This window comes from Tachypleus tridentatus, chromosome 7 (assembly GCF_004210375.1).
Source record: "Tachypleus tridentatus isolate NWPU-2018 chromosome 7, ASM421037v1, whole genome shotgun sequence".
NCBI classification, from domain to species: Eukaryota; Metazoa; Arthropoda; class Merostomata; order Xiphosura; family Limulidae; genus Tachypleus; species Tachypleus tridentatus.
This window is the reverse complement of record NC_134831.1, coordinates 157,068,321-157,093,824: the sequence shown is the minus strand read 5'-3', so window position 1 is coordinate 157,093,824 and position 25,504 is coordinate 157,068,321. Positions and strand designations below refer to the sequence as shown.

At 32.4% G+C, this 25,504-nt stretch overlaps 1 protein-coding gene across 2 annotated transcripts in view; it reads right to left on the bottom strand.

Annotated features, from left to right (window-relative positions):
• su(r) (dihydropyrimidine dehydrogenase su(r)) overlaps positions 1-22,653 on the bottom strand; it is a 55,923-nt gene extending 33,270 nt beyond the window's left edge. For both annotated transcript variants that reach the window (XM_076515009.1, XM_076515008.1), the window contains exons 1-11: positions 22,312-22,653; positions 18,709-18,819; positions 15,907-15,989; positions 14,745-14,832; positions 12,202-12,363; positions 9,681-9,877; positions 7,802-7,883; positions 7,443-7,527; positions 6,519-6,626; positions 5,991-6,160; positions 4,455-4,662 (exon numbers count right to left, since the gene is read on the bottom strand). In XM_076515009.1, coding sequence (XP_076371124.1) covers positions 4,455-4,662; positions 5,991-6,160; positions 6,519-6,626; positions 7,443-7,527; positions 7,802-7,883; positions 9,681-9,877; positions 12,202-12,363; positions 14,745-14,832; positions 15,907-15,989; positions 18,709-18,819; positions 22,312-22,359 — 1,342 coding nt within the window. In that variant the 5' untranslated portion in view covers positions 22,360-22,653. The remainder of the gene's footprint in view (positions 1-4,454; positions 4,663-5,990; positions 6,161-6,518; positions 6,627-7,442; positions 7,528-7,801; positions 7,884-9,680; positions 9,878-12,201; positions 12,364-14,744; positions 14,833-15,906; positions 15,990-18,708; positions 18,820-22,311) is intronic.
• Between the last annotated feature and the right edge of the window lie 2,851 nt (positions 22,654-25,504).

Sequence of the window (25,504 nt, the reverse complement as noted above, 5' to 3'; positions counted from 1 at the left end):
CTATTCTACATTATCGGTAGATAACAAATTAAACTATGTCTAAAAATGGGCTTTCGTTCAGCATCGGCAAAAAACATGGAAGTAAAACTTCTAAAATTATCACCTACCTCCCAAAATGCTCATAAATTGATGGTTTGGTACATTTTAAAAGAAAACATCGAGTAAGAAATTTTTGGCCAAGGCAAAACCTTACCATAACACTTTCTCCCTCCAATTCTTGGGGCATAGTAACCAGCCAATTGTCATAGGTGTATTTTATCTGAAAAAGCTAGATGTGGCATTGTCAACTCAAATCGTTTGATAACTGACGTTAAGCCTCGCTCTGATAATGGTTTGAGATCCAAATATCAGATAGGTAAAACTGTTACATTGCCTTTGCAGGTTGAGTTTTGTAGGCTGTTCCCTGGGATTCCAGTATGACCAGGAATCCAGAAAGATATATTTAAAATTGATGGTAAAAAATCTCGGGCAATCTATTTTGAAAGCTCAAGATACTTTAGTGAGAATCAACGTTAAGCAACTCTATAATCTTCAAAGAGTTAGGAATTTCAGTATAGACCGTACAATTGTAATGTTGATGGCAATTCACAGAATCCGACATCTTCAATTCAGGGTCCCAGGATGAAGAGCAGACAAGAAAACTATAGTCCAGTTTAGGTTAAAGTCACAATATACCTTAAGCATAAAGCCCTATTCTACTATACAAAAAAAAATGGAAGAGAGGACATGATGAATGTCCAGAGTTCTTGTACACTTGCTTTCTCGCTGATTATTGTTTGTTATAAATGTCTGAAGATTTTTGTTTCATCCACCACAAATATTTGTACATCTCCCAGATGGAGTTAGGGTATAAGATAAACCATGCTTATGACAAAAACACACGTTTTAGTTTAAGAAAATATGAAACCATTTGCAGCAGTTTGTTCACACTTCAAAACTGCTACTTGAAATGCTTCGTAATAGATATGACACAGTAAGTCTGAAAATCATCAACAGAGAAGTTGTTTGCAACTGTAGAATGAATATCTTAAATAATAACATATATAATAATTATAAAAGGTGTTACATTCTCAGCATACATCTGTAGCACTCCAAATGTCAGCATGATGGATTGGAATTTAGAAAGACCTCTTTGCAGATGAATAAAATGGATGAATGCACCCGTATTAATGAAGTCACACTCCATGTGACTTCATAAGCCTTCTTAAATTAAAAAAATCAAAACAATATACTCCCTTTTGATTGAAAATTCAAGTCATATAAGGTGGTTTTTGGTGTATTGCCGTCTTTGGAAACCATATAAGATTATAGTGAAGACGTTATTTAATCCATTGCATCTAACATGAATTAACCAACCACTCCATAATTTTACAGATACAACTAGTAAAAGAAATTAGTCTATAATTAGAAGGACTCACGGGGCATGTTTAGGATTAGAAAATTGGATGACAATAATCTAATGCCACATATCTGGAAAATCTTCCTTCTGTTAAACCTTTTTAAAAATAGCTGGATATCAATAAATACCGTCAGGAGAGAGATGCCGCTTCATGTTATATTAAATGTCACCTAGTGTAGTAGATGTTTTGCCAGAACAACTTAAACAATTTTAAGTTTTACCATGTAGACGTTTAGCTCCAAAAGAAAGCATTATACTTTCAGCCCATGCCTGAGTGGCCAAGAATGCAGAATGAGAGAAAACATTTTCCAAGTGTATTAACAGTAGCTTTCTAACTCAACAACCTGTTGATCATCAAGTCGCAAGACTGAAAGAGTATAAGAGACATGCTTCCTGTTAACCTTTCAAATCTTGTCCCAAATGACCTAAGAACTAATAGCGGAAAAGATACTGGAAATGAATTTAATCCATGATTCCTTCTGGCAGAGATATCTCAGCTGTCATACATTGGTATCATTCTCTAAAATAATATGTAGTTAGTAAAAATGGATTACCTACATGAACTAGCTCAGATTCAATTCTGAGATTCAATGCCCATATGGAGTTAGATTTCAATCACAGATAAGGGGATATTGTGAAAAACGAGTCGAGAGTTTGAGGACTGTAAGGGCAACTACCTGGAAAATACAACAGTTACTGTCTTTATGCAGTAGTTATAGATGGTAGGTTAACAAAAGTAAATCCATGTGAAACTGCTTAGGTACAACCTTTCTTGGAAGGTTCTCTCACAAATATACTAACAATGAATGATACTAATAAGCTTCAAAATTTTCAAAGGTTTGACGTAATAAATTTATCAAGTTAAAGAATATAAATATTGAAGCTTTGCTGAGAAACAATTTGAGTAAGTTAGTAAATTTCACAAACGCGAAAACTTGAACTGTTATATAAACTGATAAAGTTATGAACTTCACAAGCTATAAAGCTTGAACTAAAGAAATGAATTATGTTAGTGAACTTAATAAGCTCCAAAGCTAGAGAGCTAAACAAACAGATCAAGTTAATTACTCAAACCTTAAGACTTGAACTGTTAAATGATCTAATCAATGAATTAACTAGTGCTTCAAAGCATGGACTTCTAAAAAAATTGATCAAGCTGCAAAGCTTGCTGGCTAAACAAGCTAACCAAGTTATGAACTTTCAAATTCGATTGCTAAATACATGGATGAAGCTAGAAATTTCACAATCTGAAATACCTGACTGATAAACAAAACTGATAGATTTCTAAACTTCCCAGACTTTAAGGCTGATATTAAGTATAGAACAATACTTATATTTTAGGTAACTTTATAATGTTTATTGCTTTTTGTATCTGCTTCTTTCCAGTTATATTACATTTAAATCATTTTTAACTTTCCTAAAATAATTTAGGAGCCTTAAAATTTGTTGAAATGTATTTGTCTATAACTTATGTGTTTATAATTCATGTTTTCAATTCAATATTAACTCTTATTATTCAAATGTAAATAGGTTTATCTTATTTCTTCTTCAGCAAGTCTTAAAATTTATTAATAAGTTGTTAAATAATTTGTTGATTTAAAGGGGTGTTTATGAAATTTTAAAATAATCAAACCGCAAATAAATATATTGTTTTGTTGTTTGTTGTTATTTTTTTAAGACAACATTAAAACCCGACGTTTAGCGTTATAAGCTATCAATACTTACCACTGAAGAATCTAGGTAAAAATAAAAATAATATACTACCATTAACAATGTAAGAAACGTTACTTTACAGTATTTTGAAATACAGGATATCACGCGCAATAAAAAAATAATATGGTTAAACGTATGGTTAAAGATCGTACAAAAAAATTAGGCACCTCAGTGAGACCACGATATGTGTGCGTACTTGCAATGTCAGAAACTCGGTTTTGATACCTCTAATGGGCAGAACACCGACAGCGCATAACTTCAAACAAGATGTTAGTCAAAATAAAAACAAGTTTTATATCAGTTTGATCTGAAATTGACTATATGACCAATTACCAAGAAAAAAGTGAAAATGTATTACATTACTATATTAGTATTATTAGTGTACATAGACTTATGGTTATCTTGATGTAATTATGTTATCAACCACACACACTTGCACTGAAAATGTCGTAGAAATTGTTCAACAAGCTAAAAATAAAGAAAAATACCTTAAATTTAACTCAATTCGTTATCTTTCACAATGTGATATTTGTAGATGATTAAAAAAAACTATAACAGAAACGAGCATTTACCATTTTCTAGTGAATATTTTATTACTGTTGGCTCTTAAGAAACTTCTCAAGATGAAAGCATATTCATAGGAAGAAAATAACATTTCTTACAAAGTAACCTCACTCATATAAAATTAGTAAACTAATAATTTGTGTTCTACCGTTGGAAATTCTATTACTGTTTACAGTTTTCCTTATTGTTCACATAATTACAATGTTTTGAAAAAAGAGAATATTGAAATTTTTAATGCACAGTGCAATTTGTTTGTTCGTTATTATTAAACACAAAGCCACAAAAAGTGCAAACTGTTATCTTCCCACCACAGTTATCGAAAACCAGTTTTTAGTTACATAAGCCCGCAGACATACCACTGTCACTGTGTCGCTGGGACACAGTTGTATATTTTTTGAGTTCTGATTTGGTTTGTTTTTAATTTCGCGCAAAACTACTCGAGGGCTAGCAGTATAGGACTAGAGAGAAGACAGCTAGTCATCACCACCAACCGCCAACTTTTGGGCTACTCTTTTACCAACGAATAATGGAATTGATTGTTACATTATAACGCCCCCACGGCTGAAAGGGCGAGCATGTTTGATAGGACGAAGATTCGAACCCGCAACCCTGAGATTACGAGTCGATAGCCTTAACCACCTGGCCATGCCGAGCCTTTGGGGTTCTGAGAAAGATCTTAAAATTTTTAAAGACATTAATTAGCTTGTCTTCAGATCATTCTACTTAATTGTAATATAAATAATGCTCTACACTGTTTATTATGACTGGCGTTATTTACGTTTGGGATCGTGAAGCGAAGAACCGAAAGCAGAGATGATAAAGTCTGCTTTCAACTTTACCAGCTGGTCTTCGTCTACTACCCACTTGCCGTCTTCTCTTTGTACCGTCCTGTGAAACTCCATTGCAGTTATACGACTACCTTTTTCAACTTTACTTGGAGAAAGGAAGGGTATGAACTCGCACTTTTCCTCTTTAGCCAAATCCACCTGCAAAGGTTATTCAAGTGTAAGTGTTAAATGACTACAGAAGCCTAAAGACTTTCTTTAAAAATGAACAACCATACACTTAGAAATACACAGGTATTGGGTAAAAAAGACAAATAGTTCGTGCAAACTTCGAAGTCATTTTAAAAAGTAAATGATCAATATATAGATATCTACGACTAACAAAAGACATAATACAAACAAATTAAAATAAATCAGTAAAAACTTAAATGTTGTTTAGTTAAAAGCTATTCATATTTTTACAAAACCAAATATGGATAAAGAACTTCATATTTAAAAAAAATTAACGTCGTTAACATGATATAATAATAATTATCTGATACGTTAACTAAATTTAATTAGAGCTTCTCAAACCGCCGTTGGAAGAGTTTATTTGTTGTTTTCAATTTCGCGCAAAGCTATTCAAGGGCTATCTGCATTAGGTGTCTCTAATTTAGTTTGTTTGTTTGCTTTGAATTTCGCGCAAAGCTACACGAGGGCTATTTGCGCTAGCGGTCCCTAATTTAGGAGTGTAAGACGAGAGGAAAGATAGCTAGTCATCACCACTCACCGCCAACTCTTGGGCTACTTTTTTACTAGCGAATAGTGGGATTGAATATCACATTATAACGCTCCAAGACTGAAAGGACACGCCTATTTAAGGTGACGGAGGATTCGAGCTCGCATCCTCTCATATTGCGAATGGAGTGCCCTAACCACTTGCCCAGCACCATGGTAAGAGAGGCATTATATTATTATTAGCATTCTGATGACAAATATAAAACAAAATTCTAACAGAATTCTTCACAGCTTAAAAGTTTAAGGTCGATCATAAAGAAATTGCTGATTCAGATATATAATGTTATTTTAAAAAAAAAACGTATTTCGAATTGTACAGATAAAACGATACAAAAACTCCTTTTCAAGAAAACGTTTACCATTTACGGAACTTGCCTAGTTTTTATAACTTATACTGCAGAAACTATCAAACTTATAATGGTAAGGATTAAAAACTTATGTCTTTAAAAACTATCCAGATGCAGTAGCGTACGAAAATACTGCATCACCCCAAGACACACACGTACCCACAGATAGCTCAACGTTACAAATATTACGTAACCAAAATATTACACTAAATTATAATATACATAAAAAACCACCTTCCCGATTATTTCAGGTATTGTTCCAGTAATGGTATGTGGAGATATAAGGGACAACGCAGGGATTTCAAAGATGGCTGCGGCCGTGCTGATCACAGATGAATTTTCATGAGTTGCAACAGGGTGTAAGGTGGGCCCCTAGTTCCTAAAGTATTAATTTCACAAACTTACCTCTTCAGGAACTGCCCGAATGTTGGTGAAACCTTTTCTGAAAACCACAAAAACTCGCTTTGCTCCACATCTGAGAGCTGAAGTAGCACAGTCGAAAGCAGTATCTCCCGCTCCTAAGACAATCACATAACCATAAAGTGCAGGAAGGACTGACTTACACTGACACATTCCTTTGGGTAAAGAAAAAATAGAAAGTTGAATGAATATTTAAAATAAAATACTAATCTAATTAACAATAATTTCAAACAAATTATATTTATTGTTACGTCACAATCATGTTTATGAAAATTAATTAATTACAATAAAGATAGGTATTTATAATCAAGTGTAGTCATTCTGTAATTTAATCTGTATGGAGCTTGGTTAAAATATTCCTGTTTTTCATATAAATTTTGTTTTGAAAATTATTCTATGGCATCAAATAATCATTTAGTATATAAAAAGTAACAAATACAAGTGTGAGAACGAATAATTTTAATTTTATGTTTATTTTTTATTGTTCTTAATAATACAGAATAACAAACATACCGGGTTTACTAGCTCTAGCAACGAGTGGAAGAAACTCTTTAGAGGTGTAGAAGCCATCTCTTTCAGTTAGTCCTTCGAAGACAGGAATTATTTTTGGTTGTGGTAATCCTGTACAATGTAAAAATGTAATAAAAAGAAAATGGATCGAATAAGATTTCTCAAGTGTTTCCCACGTCGTTAGATGGCGGGAGCTTCACTTAAATGTAAATTATTTGTTTGAGAACCCAAAACAACGCTCCCCAGTGGCACACATTATTTCTGTGGACATATACCGCTATAAACTGGGTTTTGATATCAATAGTGGGCAGAGCAATTTCGTAATTAACTACAAACAAACTCAAACTATATAATGAGCTATTTATGCTATATTATTACAGGTATTGAAACCTAATTTCTTATGTCATAAGCCTTCAAATTTACGCTGAGCCACTGGGGGCTAAAAGTCCATTAATTACGATATTTTGAAATATTAAATTCACGGTGTTCAACCTACATTTATTTACATTTGTCAATAAAATGAGCAAATTAAAAACTAAGTTTCTCCAATAACTTCCAATATATTGAATATGATATATTCATTATAAATATAAAAATATTTTTCACTGAACACTTTGGAAAATTAAAACCTTATGTACTCAGAAAGACTTGGTATAAAAATCGCAAAGCTTTCTTTCCATATATCAACCCGAAATGTGTCATTATATGATAAACTTTTAGATAAATATACCTGTATGAGCGTTTTTTTAATCTCTCAGGTATAGAAAAGATAACACAATAACACACTTTGAGCTTTGGCACAGTTTTCAAGACGATTAGTACAAAAAATATGTGAAAATAATCATCTTGTGACCCTTTCTGTATTTACCTCATATTACCTGATGATAAAACTTTTTAAAAGTTATTCAAATCTATACTTATTTTTACCTATTCCAATAAACACCGCTTTGTATCCTTCATTCTTCAGTTGCTTCAAAGTGAAGTCTTGTCCTATTGCTTTGCCGTATTCAATCTATGTATGAAAAAGAGAAACTATGATTACTTTGATGTTTAATTTTCCTATTCTACGTATCAAATGTTTCTCAGGTGTTTCATCAGTAATAGCATTAGTTGGCATGGCACTAATACTAATTTCCTAGAAAATAGTTAATTTAATTCATATAAAATTGCCTAATCTGGAACATTTTACATCTTAACTAGAAGGCTTTTCACTAAGCCGTCTTCATAAACTATACATTGACTCCAAAATAGATAACTTCTTAGATAAGCTTTGAAAACTAGCCTACCTTAACTCCAAGGTCTTTCATGAGGTCTACTTCAAAGTTCACTACTTCGTATGGAAGGCGATACTGAGGAATTTCTGAAGAGCTATAACAAGTAAACCAATAAAAAAATATTTGCCACCATTCAACACATTTGACATTTTTCTTAATTTAAAGAACTTTCCCTCATATCAATGTATTTGTTCGGCTAAGCATATATATCAAGCTTTACATTTTTATTTTTTTGTATAACACTGAAAATAGCTTTTTTTATTTAAATGTATTGTAGTGTCACTATGTCTTGTACTTCTCAATTTCCAACCCGAGGATGGTACATCATGAACATTACACATTTCTAAAGTTTACTTGCTACAAGCCATTATCAAGTTTACTGCATATTTTAGTGTAATTATTATCTCTTATGAATACATCTTTCATCTTGAAGTAGATGTCTAATCCACCGTTATATATTACATATAATATTAATAAAAAGGTAAAAACTGGATAAGTACAAAAACTATTAAATTAAATTTATAAATTAACAAAAAAATATTTATGCATAAAATTACAATTTCGTGTACAAAAATCTGTAAATCAACAAGCCTAAAGTTTGATAGGTTACATAAAGTAACAATCGTCCGCCTTAATATAAACATCATGTTTAAAAGATCTGATTTAAAATTATATACATATTTTTGACATACTTCCAGAAATTTTCCGTTTCAGTGTATGTTAACATTTACGTTCATGACGTCAGAAGAATACCTAAGTTCAAGAAGTCTTTGTACAAATTGTACACAATAATAAAAACCCCGTAACTTGAGCACTTTCGAAAGATGGATTTTTCGTTTACAGGGGCAAACAGTTTTCCACGTCTTGAAATCCTATTAAACGTTTGTTTAATCGAAACAATAGACTTTTATTTTCACATAAGAAAAGAATCGAACAATAATCTATTGAATTGATTTTATCTTTTATGAAGCACATTAGGAAAGATATCTCAAATTATTAGATATAATGAGCAAACGGGCTATTACATCTACATGTATCACGTACGTGTATATATATATATCTATGTACACATAATACATCCGTTTAAGATTCTTTGCAATCAGGAAATTGTAAAATGACACATTGTTACTACTCTACATAACATAGTATTATAGTGTGATATAATGAAATAAGTGAACTACTCCCTTAAAGTTGGCCTTTCAAACACATAACGATCTTTATCTTGGCTTCTATAACTTCAAAATTATATAAGATGGAATAAAGGTTAAACATCAATCAATCTTACGATGATCAAAACGTACATAAGTAAAAAAACAACATTGGCTTTCATTGCTAATGTATCAACAAGTTAGAGGGAAGGGAATCCCAGCAATAGATATAATCGATATCCCTGGAATATAGTAGCCAAGGCTTTCGACAAACTAAGATATATGTAAAAAAAAAATAATGAAAAAGATAAAAATGAACTAATAACGAAGACATTACTATAGTCACAAGTGTCTTCCTTCCCCCAAAAATTGTTACCAGAGCTACCAGTGTTTTGTCTTATATAAATGTTATCATATTTATCATGGTCTAAAGCTCAACATAAACTAGGCATTTATACAATTTATCTTTAAAAAAAATGTCTAGCTTCTAATAATTGATAACACGTCTGACTTTGAACAATGCTTATAAACTAGTAACATGTGTCGGAAAGAATTTCAGATCTTCTGACATTATTCTTGTCACTAAATGGTTGCTACCGATAGTAACACTTTTTCTGAAATATTTTGCACGTGTACGTTGAAAGGTTTCTAAAACTTTACGACCGAAACTTTTACAATACTTAATAAAGCCTTCCTCCTCAAAGAACGTTATCAATGTTTTCCTCCCTAAGAATATTACTAACCTCAGCCCACCGAAGTATTCCTCCTTCTCAAATACAGTGAGGTTAGAGTACCCTAATCGTGCAAGAAAAGTAGCACAGCTGATACTAGCCGGTCCACAGCCCACTAAAGCTACCTGAGCATGGTAACTTTCTGGAAGTTCTTCTAGAGAAGGAATTTCAGGTGGACGAATCTGAGGAATCTTCATTAATTTGAAGATCTACAAAGATGGTTTTTATGCAGTAGTAATGTTAAAAATTACATTTATTTCATTTATTACTTTCATTTCCTATGAAAAGAAATCATCCACTTAAAGCTACGGTATATTTGAGTATTGATAAGTTAGCACTGAAATTTAGGAACAAAAGCATAAAAAGCAAGTGATTAGTTTTAGTTCGAATAAATAAGTCGTAAACTAAGACACTAAATATTTGTGAATCCAAATTTTGTTCAAAAAGACATAAAATCTCGTCACTTTGTTTAGTAGGTTAGAGTGCTTAGAAGTATTAAAGTAATAAGTATATGACTTTTTAAAAGTACGTTTATTGATGAAAATTAAATTTATTTTCTTTTTGTTAATTATTAAGTTCTTTATAAACATAGAGAACTACAATAGTGCAATTTTTTAACAGTAACTGGATCTATTACGTCAAAAGCAACGTATGTGAAAAGTCCTAAGAAATTGAACATATCCTTAAATTAGAAGAAACATCAATATTACATCTGTTATTTAATTAAGCTTTTTTTATATAATTACTGAAGTTTTTGTTTTGTTTGTAGTTAAGCACAAATGCTACTCGACAGACAATTTGTGCTTTACGGATCCAGGACAAAGACTCACCTTCATGATTACTGATTCGTTTTAAAACAATATACTTTTTGATGTTGCACTCCTATTCATAAATACAGAGTTTTGCAAAAGATTGGTACTTTGTGGTAGAAATCTAGCGTTACTTTAAAAAAGCATAAGGTGCATAATTTGTGAAAAATTATAATTATAAGATTTGAATGCGGTAATCAAGTGAAGTCGACCACCAAAATGTCTCTAATTTTTATAAATATTCGAGTTGGTTTTTTTAGCGATGTTTCAATTGTGAGCAATTACTCTTAAGTTTTTTTCTTTACATGAATTGAATCGTCATATTTTTGTTTTGTGTTTAGACAATTGTTTTTCGTATAATTATGTCTTTTGTATTTTTCAATCAATTTTTGAAAAATTTTAGTCTCTTATATTCGACTGACAAATGTGTTTGACAATTGTTTTGTTGAATAGAACCATTTCTTTATAATGAGACGTCAATTTTATGCAACAAATGTTGAATTTTTTGTAACAATGCAAAATACAAGCTACAATTATCCCGATTCCCCTTGGTGGACACAGCAGATAGCCTAATGTGACTTTGCTATAAGAAAAACACATAAACATACACATAATTATCCAATTACCTACCTAATTAGATTCTCACTTGGACACAAAAACTATTTTTAAGCAATTTTTCTGATATTATTAAAATCTCAATTTGAAATAAACAAAACTAAAATTGAAAGCGAACAACCTTTCAAGATGTCTTCAAAAATAATAAATAAATAAATAAAAAGATAGAGTATATAAAAAATATTTGGGTGAGTTATTGTCCATATCCTGTGCTCTGCTCCCCATGAGTATCGAAATATAGTTTCTACGATTATAAGTCACCATTAACACCGCTGTTCCATTGAGGGAGGGGGCAACTCCTAATGTTGTATACAATTAAGACCATAGTAATGAAACATTGGAAACATGTTTGACTTCAATCAAAGTATTTGTTTAACGTAATCTTGGTAGATAAAAGGTTGGCCTACTTTATTTCTTACAGTTACACAGTGAACCTTGAGTTACTAGAGGCTATAAACCACAGAAAACAAAGTGTTAAATTTCGTCTACAGAAGATGAACTCTGCAGATAACCTGATGTGGCTTTGCTATAAGAAAACATAAACACACAAACATTCATCTACCGAAATGCCTATTTTATTAATATTAACAACTGTCTTAGTTCGTTCGTTCGTTTTTTTTTAATTTTGCGCAAAGCTACACGAGGCCTATTTGCGCTTGCCGTCCCTAATTTAGCAGTGTAAGATTAGAGGGAAAGCAATTAGTCATCACCACCCACCGCCAACTCTTGGGCTACTCTTTTACCAACAAATAGTGGGATTCACCGTCACATTATAACGCTCGCACGGCTAAAAGGGCAAGCATGTTTCGTGTGACGGGGATTCGGACCTGCGACCCTCAGATTAAGACTTGAGCTTTCTAACCACACAGCCATGCAGGGCCTCAATTGACTTAGACGTTATGAGTTTTGGTTTTTATAATTATTCACGACTACGACTCTTTCCAACTAACTGTAATAGTTACGTAAACCAAAAATACATAATTTGGAATACAATAAGACATTCTAGAAAAGTGCTTTTTTGTGTGTGTGTGTATATATACACACACATGTTTCTACGTTCGTGTATGTACATTCTATTTCTGAAACAGGAAAATTTGTACATATCAAACCTCAGTTGCGAATTGTTGTAAGCCGCTTATGTTTATCGGTCCATCCTCTGAAGCATACAAATTACAGCCACCAACGCAGAGGTCACTAGTCGGGCAGACCATCCCACAGGTTAAACCCAAAGGGTTATCAGAAAATATGGCCTTCGCTGCTCCGTAGTAGTTCTAAAGATTACAAAGAATTGGTCATTTGAAACACCATGGTAATTTCACAGCGTGATATAACATACTATAACACTATATATTAAAATTCGAACTTTCCAGTTGTATTTACTCACACTATAAACATGTGTCAAGTTACATATATATATATATATCTACTAGGTATATCCTGTCAAAAATGAAGGGAGAAGGACTATCACCCTCATCGCATAGTATACCCTCTAAATAATTGAAATAACTTTTGTAAAAACAAGCTTGACCAACAATGAGGCAGAAAAGTCCAGTTGAGGCAGTAAAACGTCGTTTAATTCCTGTGTGAGCCAATCAAAATTAAGATCTCTCATTAACTGAACAAGTGGCTTATTCAGATAATAATCATTGGTAAAAATAAATTAACAACTTATAACAAGTAGAAAAGACAGTGTATTTTGATATGTTCCAACAATGGCTTTTACCTCATGTCGCCTAGCAACAAAAGTACAACCTAACGTTGTTAATCTATACTCAGTGGCCACTTTATTAGGTACACTTGCTTTTTAATTCAAATAGCCAAACAGCAAATCATGTGACTGCAACTCAGTATATAAAGCATGCAGACATGGTCAAGAAGTTCAGTTGTTGTTCGACTAAATATTATAATGGGAAAGATACATATTTTAAACGACATTGACCGTTTAATGATTGTTGATACCAAACGTGATGGTTCTAGGATCTCGGAAACTGCTTATCTCCTACGATTTTCACGCACTACAGTCTCTAGAGCTCATAGAGGATGGTGCAAAAAAAACATTCAGTTAGCGTGAGTTATGTGGACGAAATTGTCTTGCTAATGAGAGAGGTCAGAGGAGAATTGAAATCCAAAAATACTTAAATAACCACTCTTTACAACAGTGGTGTGCAAAAGGCCATTTTTGAATGCAGATCGCTACGAACTTAGAAGCGGATGGGCTATAGCAGGAGAATGCAACGCTGGGTTTCAGGCAAGGCTACTGTGAACACGGGATCACCAATCACCAAAACTGGACAACTGAAAATTAGAATAACGTCACTTGGTCTGACGAATATCTATTTCTACAACAACATACAGATGGTAAAGTCAGAATTTGGCGTCAACAGTATCAATCTATCCTGCATTGTGTCAACGGAACACGCTGCTGACGGTGATGTAGTTGTGTGGGGAATGTTTTCTTGGCACACTTAGGCCTCTTAATGCCAACAGAGCATCATTTCAATACTACAGTCTACCTGAGCATTGTTGCTGACCATGTGCATCCCTTTATGACCACAGTCTACCAGTTTTACAATGGCTACTTCCAGCAGAATAATGCACCATGTCACAAAGCACGCATCATCTCAAGCTGGTTCCACGAACATGACAGTGGCTCCAGTGTACTCCAATGGCTTACAGAATTCCCAGATCTCAATCTAATAGAGCACCTTTGGGATGAGGTGGAACGAGAGGTTCGCAGCATAAATGTGTGGCCGACAAATCTGCAGGAATGCTATCGAATCAGAAGAAATGTTTCCAGCATACTGTTGAATCTATGCCACTAAGAATTCATGCTGTTCTGGAGGCAAAAGGGGATTCTACTTGGTACTAGATGGATATACCTAATAAAATGGCCACTGAGTGTATATACTGAAATTATTAATTGAAATATATAGATAACAAAGCTGGAAAATATTTGTTTATTTCTTAATTTAATCTTTGTTGATTAACAAAATGTTGTTCCTTGATAAAAACTTTAGTGATATGGCATAAAATAGCTTAATTCAGCTTAATTACGTTTAAAATTAAATAGATATTTTTAAATTCATGATACATTTCATGTAATTTGCTCTAGTCTATATGATTTCAACACTCGCTGTGCTTACAAGGTTTTACTGAAACCCCATTATCACAATTCTGTTACGCCCCTGTCACTAAAATCATAATGGAAGATAGCAATTGAACTATTCCATCTGGATAAATGTATTTTGGCTTTTGTGACTCTTCCTATTTTGAGGAATCAAGCGTCACGTGACGGGTCACACATTGACTTTTATATACGTTGGATATATGATTCAACACCAAATTTCAGCTTTGAAAGTATTTATTTTTTCTAAGAAAAAACACAAGTTATGCTGTCATATGGCGTCAGTTTTATCCTTGATTTTTATCAATATATTTTCAATAAAACTAATACATTTGATTTATGTTAAATGGATCTCTTTGTAATAAGCCCATTTCTACAAATTTACCTCTCTCTAAAATATTTATTCGGGTCTTAGTGTCACATCTCTTTTATCACAGAACCGATCCAAGATTCAATACTTTACTTATTATATGACAGTAAGTTTCAAATTCGTATATCACACAGAGAGAGAAACTCAACCAGGCTTACCTTTGTGGAAATGCTACCGATAAAGCTTTTAACGTCGAGTTGAGTCGGACAACTCTTCTGACAGGGGGCGTCTGCACATTTCAAGCACCTGCAGTGTATTGTTTATAAAGCATTTCAAAATATTAATATCATGGAAATCGTTATTATCAAAAAGACAAAGATATAAATAGTAAGATGCTATGAATAATTAAATTACATGAAATAAAAATTAATTATTATATCCAGATGTCTGTTTATGTGTAAATGGTAAATTACAACGTGATTTAAAAACATAACGAATTAAAATATTAGAAAACGCATTGAAAGTAAAATGTGCTTTGTTTGTTTCCTTTGAATTTCGCGCAAAGCTGCCTACTCTAGTCACTCCAGTGTAGCAGTAAAATACTGAACGTAAGACACGTTGTCGTCACCATCCAGCACCAACGCCTGGGCTACTCTTTTACACACAAATAGGGGAACTGAACATCACATTACAAAATCCACACACCTGAAAGAGAAAGTATTTTAGTGGCAGGGGGATTCTAACTCTCTACCTTTAAATTGCAAGTCAAGTGCCCTATCAGTCTGGCCAAGCAACGTTATTATGTTTGTTTGTTTGTTTTTGAATTTTGCGCAAAGCTACTCGAGGGCTATCTGCGGTAGCCGTCCCTAATTTAGGAGTGTAAGACTAGAGGGAAGGCAACTAGTCATCACCGCCCACCGCTCACTCTTGAGATACTCTTTTACCAACGAATAGTGGGATTGACCATTACATTCTAACGCCCCATGGCTGAAAAGGCAAGCATGTTTGGTGCGACAGGGATTTGAACCAGCGACCCTCAGATTACGAGTCGCACGCCTTAACCCACCTGGCCATGCCGGGCCCGCAGGGTTGCTAAATATTATTACTGCTTATGACATCAGAATGTATTCAATAAAGATCCAAGTAACCCCTTCAACGATTACTACAAACGCCTTCTAACGTAGTTATTTTTACACCTTCACACACACACGGTATCTTTCATAATTACGACAAGTTATTGTTTAGAAAACTTTTTCCAAAATTGTTTATTTAAGATGCGTCATTTTTTACTTATACTTGGAAATTAAATCATAAAAATATTGTGGTTCCTTTTAAAATAAATTACTTTAGAAGATAAAGAAATATTTTTGCGAAACGTACCTAGCTGCTTCCTTCAGTGCAGCTCGTTCACTCAGTGTGGTGTGTTTAATGTCATCGAAGTTCTTTTCAAAAGGTTTGCAGGACTAATTCAACACAGAGAAGGAATATATTTGCAGAAAACCAAAAGTAATTATAATAAAAACACTTTAATTATGCCTTGGATAAATCTGAAAAATAATTTCATTAATTAAGATTTCTTGCATATACATTTATTGCAAAAGATAAGTTAACTGTCTTATAAGTCCCCGAAGTTACTATTGAACATTACCGAAGCATTTGTAAAAGGATATTTTAAATTGGCTATTTGAGTCATAGGCTTTAATAAAGAGCTTCATACTCTATATTAAAATAAATTTGAATATAAAATTCATCAAGAAGTGGGATAACTACAATAGATATAAATTCCCATTGATGGCACGTATTAGAAATTCATTTTGACATTGTTTTGGTTTTGATAGACAGTGTGATTACAACGAAAATTTATCATTTTGGGGAAGGATATGTAACGGTTATTTGGATACAAAATATTCTTCTTCTTAGGTCATATATATGCGTTTCCTGAACCACCGGATAATGAAAGAATATGGATCAAAGTGGGAACTTAAAGTGTGTGTGTGTGTGTTTTTTTTCTTATAGTAAAGCCACATCGAGAATCGAAGCCCTGATTTTTGTGTTATAAGTCCGAAGACTTATCGCTGTTCCAGTGGAGGACAAGAGACTTATAACCAAAGTGATATTCCAGCTGTGGTAGGCAAAGTGTAGTGTTTTATAAGGTGTGAGAATCCAAAACATAAATATCACTAGTAAAAGTGATGAAGAGAGGAATCACAAGACAAGACTGTGAGTTTTTTAAATGCAATGCAGTAGTGACTTGACTCTGGAGAAACAACTCATATACTACTTGCAATCTACCTGAGCAATAAAGGAGCAAATAAATGATCAAAATTAGCAGCTGTACTATGGTTGTTTACTTTCATAGAATAAAGAAATTGAACAATTTTTACGAGTTCTGTTTATATTCCCATAAGTTCGCAGCTTCGCAGGTGTAATTGGCGTATAGTTTTGCCAATGTAAGTGGCATTACAGCCATTACATTTGTACGACCCCGGAACACATTTTTAATTTTAGTAATGTTGTGCTCAATGAATACTGTAATAATTCACTAGCTAAGAGCCTAAAACTTTGCTTACCTCACCCCAAGCTTAAATTCTTTGATTACCTGTTCCCTTTAACTCTTGCTGAAATATTTCTTTATCGCTAAGAACATTCTTGGTTAAACACCTGTCCCGTTGTATATAAACAGGTATTATATAGAAAATATGTTGATACGTTTTTACTCTTTAGAAGCTATAAATACATCAAAAATTTTTAGATTATTTAAATTCGAAACACTCTAACATAATTTGTACTTGTGAAAGTGAAAAACAAACATGGTAAATTGGCTTTTCTTCATATCCAAATCAACAAATTAGATAACCACTTCATAACATCGGTTTATCGTAAAAAACAACAACATATACAGGCTTACATATTCGATTCGACAGGTTATTCCAAACATCTGTCCAAACTACCTCATTCTTCATACAGAAATTATCATCTTACAAACGACTATTCAATTCATTTTATTCAAGATGTAACACGTAACTTCCTTCCTCACATATTTCATACCCCTCTAAAAAGTATACACCGTTGATAAATAAGATTTATTGATCCATTTTTTAGGTAAGCAAAGCTTCAAACTGAGATCACAAATTTTAAGAATAATTAAAATGTTTTATCCACAAGGTCAGCTACAAATGATATTTAAAATGTCTTTCAAAGTGCAAAATATATTTCGGTCTAAAGACATATTGCCTACACTCATGCGTTTCAGGATCATATGTAAATACACATGTGGTAGCTGTAACGCCACTTGCATTAGCAAAACTATTTGCAAATTACACCTGCGAGCCTGAGAACATATGGTAGCATAAAGAAATTAAGTGTAAAGGTATATAACTACAGTATATCACAGAGCAGAAACAGTACAATAATATAAGACACAAAATACTCTTTCTAAGATTCAATGACCCAAAAGTATTCCGTAACAAATAACGAAACTATTTTTATTATCGTTATGAACTTATTTTTTCTTATTTACATACTTTTCTAGATGGTTAACAGTGTGGGCTGTTTGCTAGTTTAGGTAGTTTGTAAGAGTTGTTATGGTTAATGTGTTTGTGGTATGTAGAAAATAAGTAAGATATGTAAAACACAATTTTTTAATAATATTTTCATTTGTATTAAGCTAAGGCTATGCTTGTTTTGAAAAGTATTAAATGTTTTTTTTAATAATAAAGTACTTTTTATCATTTCGTGTGTTGTTAGTGACCTCTGTACACAACGATCATATACAAGTACATTGATTCAGTAAAAATGCCACTCAAAACCACACACATATATTATATCTTTTAAAATTAGCTTGAATGTCATTAAAGAGCTGGAATACTGATCATACTGTTATATTTTTAACACCCACAATACATATTAACCCTCGCAATTACTCTGTTAACTTCTCTCCTTCTAAGAAAGAAACCTGAATCAGTCGTTTTATTGTTATTATTATGTTCCAAATATCACTTTATTAGTAAATTGAAGTCATTGATGGAACAAAAAAGTTATATTTTAAAATAAAAAGTGTAAATGACCAAAAACACATTTTCGAGAAGTCTAATTGTCAGTTATACAGTGTGCGAAAGTTCCAGAGAAAAATAAGCATCAAAGGTGTGAAAAAAGATTGTTAAAAATTTCGTTTTTTCTTACGTCGCAGTTTTTCTCCCGGTTTCGTTTCCAAAGTTTCTTGTTTTCTTTTGTTTCACTACTGGGAACAAGGCTGGCATGACGGCGAGTCTTCGGATTGAGAGTTAAAATATTCTAGCAAGTAGAATAAATATCATATTATCAATTATATTTAGGTGAAAATTACTAATTCCTTATAAATAACATACCTGAAAAAAAAACTTCCATCTTTTCATACTTTTACTGTTTTTTTGTGTTTTGTTGTTTTCGTGGTCCTTGGGGTCCTTGTTATTGTTTGTTTTTTTGATTATATATAAAGGAAATAATTTTTCATGACCTAAGATAGCCTTTCATTAATCATGAATTTACATAACTTCTGTTCGGAGTACAGGTACCCCAACTAGTATACATAAACTGTGTCATGTTAATCGCTTTCTTTGTGAGGAATTACTTAGTCTTGGAACGAACTTGTGAGATCTTTCATTCAATTGTCGATGGTTGTACGGCAATTGCTGTTACTCAACCGTATTGAAATTTTAATCAATGAGCTAAGAAATATTCTAAAAAGTTAAACAAAATGAGAAACTAGCAAAATATTTAAAAAATCCATTCAAATGACACCGAATTTTCTAAAATTCAGATTAACTTTTTGAATTGTAGCTTATCTGTAGTTTTGATGAACGAGTTCTGCTTTTAGTCTATGATATATTTAATATATGCATCAAATGTAAAACATATGTCAATAGGTTACATATTCAAGCACTAGTTGATTATATATAGAATATTCTTTTGCTTGTTCAGGAAATGAAGCTTTGGATATTTATTCATTAAACTAATTATCTACGACAATATTTAGTAAAGACGTGTATATTTAGTTTTATCTTTTCTATAATCGTTTAGAGTCAGCGTAATATTCTTTTCAGACTAGCCTTTCTTTTTTATAAGTTGTATATGTGATTACAATAACCTAAAAGAAACTTTAAAACTTTCTTCCTTTACTGCTGGCCCGGCATGGCCAGGTGGGTTAATCCGAGGGGCGCAGGTTCGAATCACCGTCACACCAAACATGCTCGTCCTTTCAGCCGTGTTGGCGTTATAATGTGGCAGTCAATCCCACTAATCGTTGGTAAAAGAGTAGCTCAAGAGTTGGCGGTGGGTGGTGATGACTAGATGCCTTCCTTCTAGTCTTACACTGCCAAATTAGGGACGCCTAAGGCAGGTAGCCCTCGACTAGCTTTGCGCGAAATTAAAAAAAAACCGAAAACCTTTAGTGCTACTAAAACTTCAGTAGAATTTTTTGTTAAATTCGTATACATACATATAAATATGTGTTCGTAAAATCACGTTGTTACTGCATCGTTGTACGTTTTGTTTAACCCAACTCTTCTCCTTTTCTGGTACACACACACACACACATCTATATATATATATATATATATTATGTTGTTTATATATAACCGAATGTACTTTAATATCAGACGGAAAAAACTAACAAAACTTTGTTTTAAAATGTCCTGTTAAATATGTTAAATACTATAATTTTCGAGTTGTTTAGTCTAAAATACAAGTTTTAGCGCATATATTATTCTAAACAAATTAAGCTTTCAGTTAAATTATTCTGCTTACATAAAATTATTACATCTTTATGTAAGTTTACAGTTATCTTCAGTTGATTAACTATTCTATTCTCATGGCGTTAGTCATAATTTGATGTTACATTTTCTGCGGCTTTTACCACCTAACTGGTTTTCAAGATATATTCATTATTTATAGTAAATGGGACAAAACGTAACAATAATAGCACGTTGGTGCTCTCGTTAGAATTCCGACGATATTAGTCATTCACAAGAAACGTTGAGTGAGCTACGAGCGAATTAAGACTTTTTGTTTCTAGATATTATTTTTAACTATAGACAAGACTAATAAACAAAGATTTATGGTACTAAAACCCAGTGGTGTCCATAAAATAATACTTCTTACTTCTGCTGTAACAGGTGGACAATGATTAAACATCATTTGTTTGACAGAAAAAAATAAATTATTTAATTTCCTTTATCCTTTTTCATACCCCAGTCCTTCGCTAATTACGATTTATCACTAGGCTAGAAACATCTAACTGTAGCTTAAGGTTGATGTGAGCAATCTGCTAGAATTAAGATGGTTTCTTGTAAGGCCTAGGAAAAATGGGCGCCTGTGGTATTTTCTGGTTGAAACTGATTTCCCATCATGTATCAGATATACAGACTCAATAATAAGAGCAGTGATATTCCTATGTTTCGCCAACCATTAAGCAAATCTAAGGAAGGGTGCGGAGACAAGCGACTATTCGTTTTTGTTGGGTTTTTTTCCTGAGAAATTAAGATATATAATTTCGTACTTTTTTAAAGCTATTTAAAAATATGCTACTCATAAAAAGAATGTATTGCAGAGTCAGAAATTTCTAGAGCTAAAATTAGAGGATTCTCTCATACATTTTTACATAGTTTTTTCATATTTTTTTACATGTAATTCATGTGAACGTTTTGCTTTGGTGCAGAATATCTGCAAAAATAGGGTGATAAAATTTGCTTTAATATGTAATATCAGAGGACGTCACTTTTTTCACCTCTTACTGATAATGGTGGTGGCGCTGCATATTCATAGTTAGATAACAGAGTTTAAGAAACAACAGGTCTTTCAAAACAAATTCTCAAATATCACGAATAAAACAGAACTGTACTTATAATAATTGAATATTCTTTTTATAAACATTAAATAAAATAAACTATTTTTGTTATTATTCCCAAAGTATTGCCTTAATATTACAAACACACACACGCTCTAAATCAATGTTAACATACCAGTATTAATTCACATGACCTGTGTGTTTAATCTTAAGAGATTTATTAGGAAGTCATGAGAGAGGTTTGTTAACTTTTTAATGTTGTGCTGTGATGTTGCGTTTTCTTATAGCAAAGTCACGTCAGGCTATCTGAGTCCACCGAGGGGAATCAAACCATTGATTTTAACGTTGTAAATCTGTAGATTTACCGCTGACCTAGTTAATGCACGTGTTACATTTTCGGTAAAGATTGATTCTGCTTATCTGCTAATCAACAGAAAACGAGCCGTGACATGGTATCTCAATGTCAGTGGACACGATTTAATACTTAGGGGAAATGTAATTAGTTTATTTTCTTCACTAGTTTGTTTGCTATTAAAGTAAGAGCTTCACAACGAGCTATGTTCACAATAATTGTCTAATTGTAAAATCCGATTTTTAGCGTTATGAGCCCAACGACTTACAGTTGAGCCACCGATAGATATTTCTTTTCACTGGTCTAAAATGAGTGTGAAAATAAAATTTAGCTTCCAGACAATATTAAAGCAGACTCTCAAAGCGCAGTTTACTTCAGATTGATATGACAGGGCTACTTCGTTTTCTTTTGTACAAAATAATTATTAAGTAACTGTGTCATATACTTTCGGTTTCTTTTCAAATGCTGTTAACTCAAACGAGTTCATATGATGAGTGCACTACTTGAATTTTTTTTGGAAAACAAATGATTAATTTAAAGTTGGCATTACATATTGTAGTCGCTTTAATTTAGAATGAAGCAAGGGGAAAAAGTTTTGTTTTTTACTTACCTCAATGTCTGGGGTGTCTTTACTAATCGAAAAATATCTTTTCGACATATCTGTGATGTAAATCCCTGTTGGAATTGTTTTGATCAGCTAAAACTTGAAAAGCGTAAATTTCATCAACTAGGTGGAAAATGATGATGAAGATCACACACACACACTAATTAACTATTCTTATTTCTGTTTGTTGACTTCTGTGTGGACTCAGCAGATAGCCCGATGTGGTTATGCTATAAGAAAACACACACACACATACACACTTCTATTGTGAGCAGAAGCTTGTAGTTGCGGCTGCGTACAAATAGTCGTGATAAATCCCTGAAAGGACAAATGCTAACGAATACGTCATAAGTAATGAAAGTTCAAACGTAAGAAAAGTTCCTATGTATTTTTTCAATGCATGACACCTAGCGTCAAAATATCCATGTACAAAATATCATAAAATATTGTGCAACAATATAAGCTATATACGTGAGAAAATTTTTAGTCATGCATTTTGTTTTTCTAATTGTAACTTCAATTAATTATTTATATTTCACAACAATTATAACATGAAATTATATCTTGTTAATCTTGTAATTACATGTTATATATCTTGAATAAATGAAAATGTTTTGTTTTAACACGAAGTGAAAAGCTATTACAAATTGTTGGTTCTTTATGATCAATTCCAAATATTGAGATACTTTCTTTAAAGTTTTATGCAGGATGAGCAAAGTTATTTGTTTCCAAGCCGTAAAAAATAAAAACTATAACGAAACAATTCTGTACTACCATTTCAAAAATTATGACTTATGTAAACATTACATCGAATTAATTTTAATTCATAGCATAATACCTACAAATGAATTAACCTTCCAGCTATCAAATTAATTAGTTTAACAACTGGAGATGATTTTTAATAATGCTAAATTTTGTACTAACTGAGAAGTGATGCTAAATAAAACTGAATGATAATACAAAGTGAAATTTCTTATTACAATACCAAACACACAGTTTGTATACATATAAATAACATATTTTTCTTATTTTATGATATAACTGGATTTCAATTTTACTGGCTTCTGTGTTTTCACTGCCTCCTTCAAGACATTTTACGGATTATCTGAGTCCATTGTTTCATGATTCCCAAAAAACGCCGCATTTATATTGAGTGACTAGAGCTCATCATGTAACTGGTCATTTTCAATGATATCACTTGTACAACTATTGAGGACATTGTTGTCACAATCCTTGCACAATGTACATGCAATGCAGCAACACCTTTCCTGGACAGAAAAGTTATTTAGTACTTGATAAGAAAAACTAAAACCGATAGAATGAAAATGATCTAATAGTTTTCTCGATCACATATTTTGCGAAATATGAATATATACAGAACAGAAAAATATTAATAAATATAATAATATTACAAGAATATATAAATGCATGGTATGTTCAAATACTACAACAACATGTGTTAAAGTTAGTTTTTAAGTAGACAATTTAATTTAAAACATTAAAGTTTCATACGTTCACAGTCTATACAGTCCATAATTAGTTGGCGTCTTTGTAAATCGGATGTAAAAAACATAAAGTTTTTTAATTCCTATATTTCAGACAAATGCTGTAAAAAACAGTAAACACTCACATTCGCTTGACCCTTTTTTATGTCATCTTATAAAGTACTGATCGTATTCGAATTTAGGGTGGTGGAAATACTTGTAGAAGTTGGTTTAAACTACAAAGGTTTATTTCACTTGAAGTCTATAATTAGATTGAATATTGATGTGAGTAAACTAGAATTATGTATTATCACACTACGAAAAGTGCTTATGACTTAAACTCTATTATTCTCACTTTATTCTTCTCTGAACGAAAACAAAGCTAAAAGAACAACCTTACGCATAAACATATTAATTCTAAAAAACAAATTAAAACAGATCAATAACATAAACATTCTGAAAGCAGACAAAGGATTTGGTTTCCCTTGAATTTCGCGAAAGCTACATGAGAGTTATCTGCGCTAGCCGTCCCTAATTTAGCAGTGTAAGACTAGAGGTAAGGCAGCTAGTCATCACCGCCCACCACCAACTCTTGGGTTACGCTTTTACCAACTGATAGTTGGATTAACTGTCACATTATAACGCCTCCATAGCTTAAAGAAAGAGCACATTTGGTATGATGGGGATTCGAAACCGCGACCCTCAAATCAGGAGTCGAGCGCCCTAACCACCTGAACATGCCGGACCTGCATTTATGTATAAATATACATTTTTTTCAAGCTACGTCTTAGTTCATGGGCTATGTTCGAAATAGGCTAAAAAAAATCAAGCCAGTTACACTTAATCAATTGTACAAATGTTGTGTAAAGTAAACAGGCACTAAACATATTTCGCAGACTAAACCAATAGCTAGTACAAGGAGTTCATGTATTCTTGTTTGACAAGAAACTAACTAATTTCACATAAAGAAACAATTTAAATATATTAAAAGGTTATAAATGAAACAGCCTTACGAAAGTAATGATAATTTATCAGTTAATAATATTGATTGTCGAGGTCTACGTTTGGCTGCATAAAATCGAAACTAAATCGGATTTTTATTGAAATTGGACTTAAATATATTGTTTAAAACGCTAAGAGTATAAACATTTTGGTCAAAGGTTCATATTTAAGATAAACAAACTTTGATTATAATAATGAAGTCTGCACTGTTTTCTTAAAATATCGAAAATTGGAAGTCTCGTTGTACATTTTGACGTATTTTTTGTTACGTAATTTGTTCATTTAATGAGCTCTTATCCAGTTTCATATGCTAATATATGTAGTGTAGCTGCCGTGTTCATGTCGTTATAAAGATTGGCCTAATTCCTTTTTCTACTAATTTCATAGTGTAAAATGTTGATAATCTTTATTGCAGAATATGTTCATCTCAATACTACTGTCTTTATTTTTATTTTTTCATGGTCCAATCCCAAAGAGTTCTTCGAATTGTTAGTAAAAGAAAGGAAAAATCAAAATTGTGAAAACTAACCACAGTCTCCGTATTACGTTCACTTCCTCAGTTAGCATTTCATAATAATTCAACATAGTGTCCAAATATTACCAGGTATATCACACATAGCCTTCGTCGAAGATAAGAGATTGAGACAACTGATACGCTGTGATTATTTCTTCCTGATCTGGGTCGACCTAAAGTGTGAAAGAAACTATTTAAT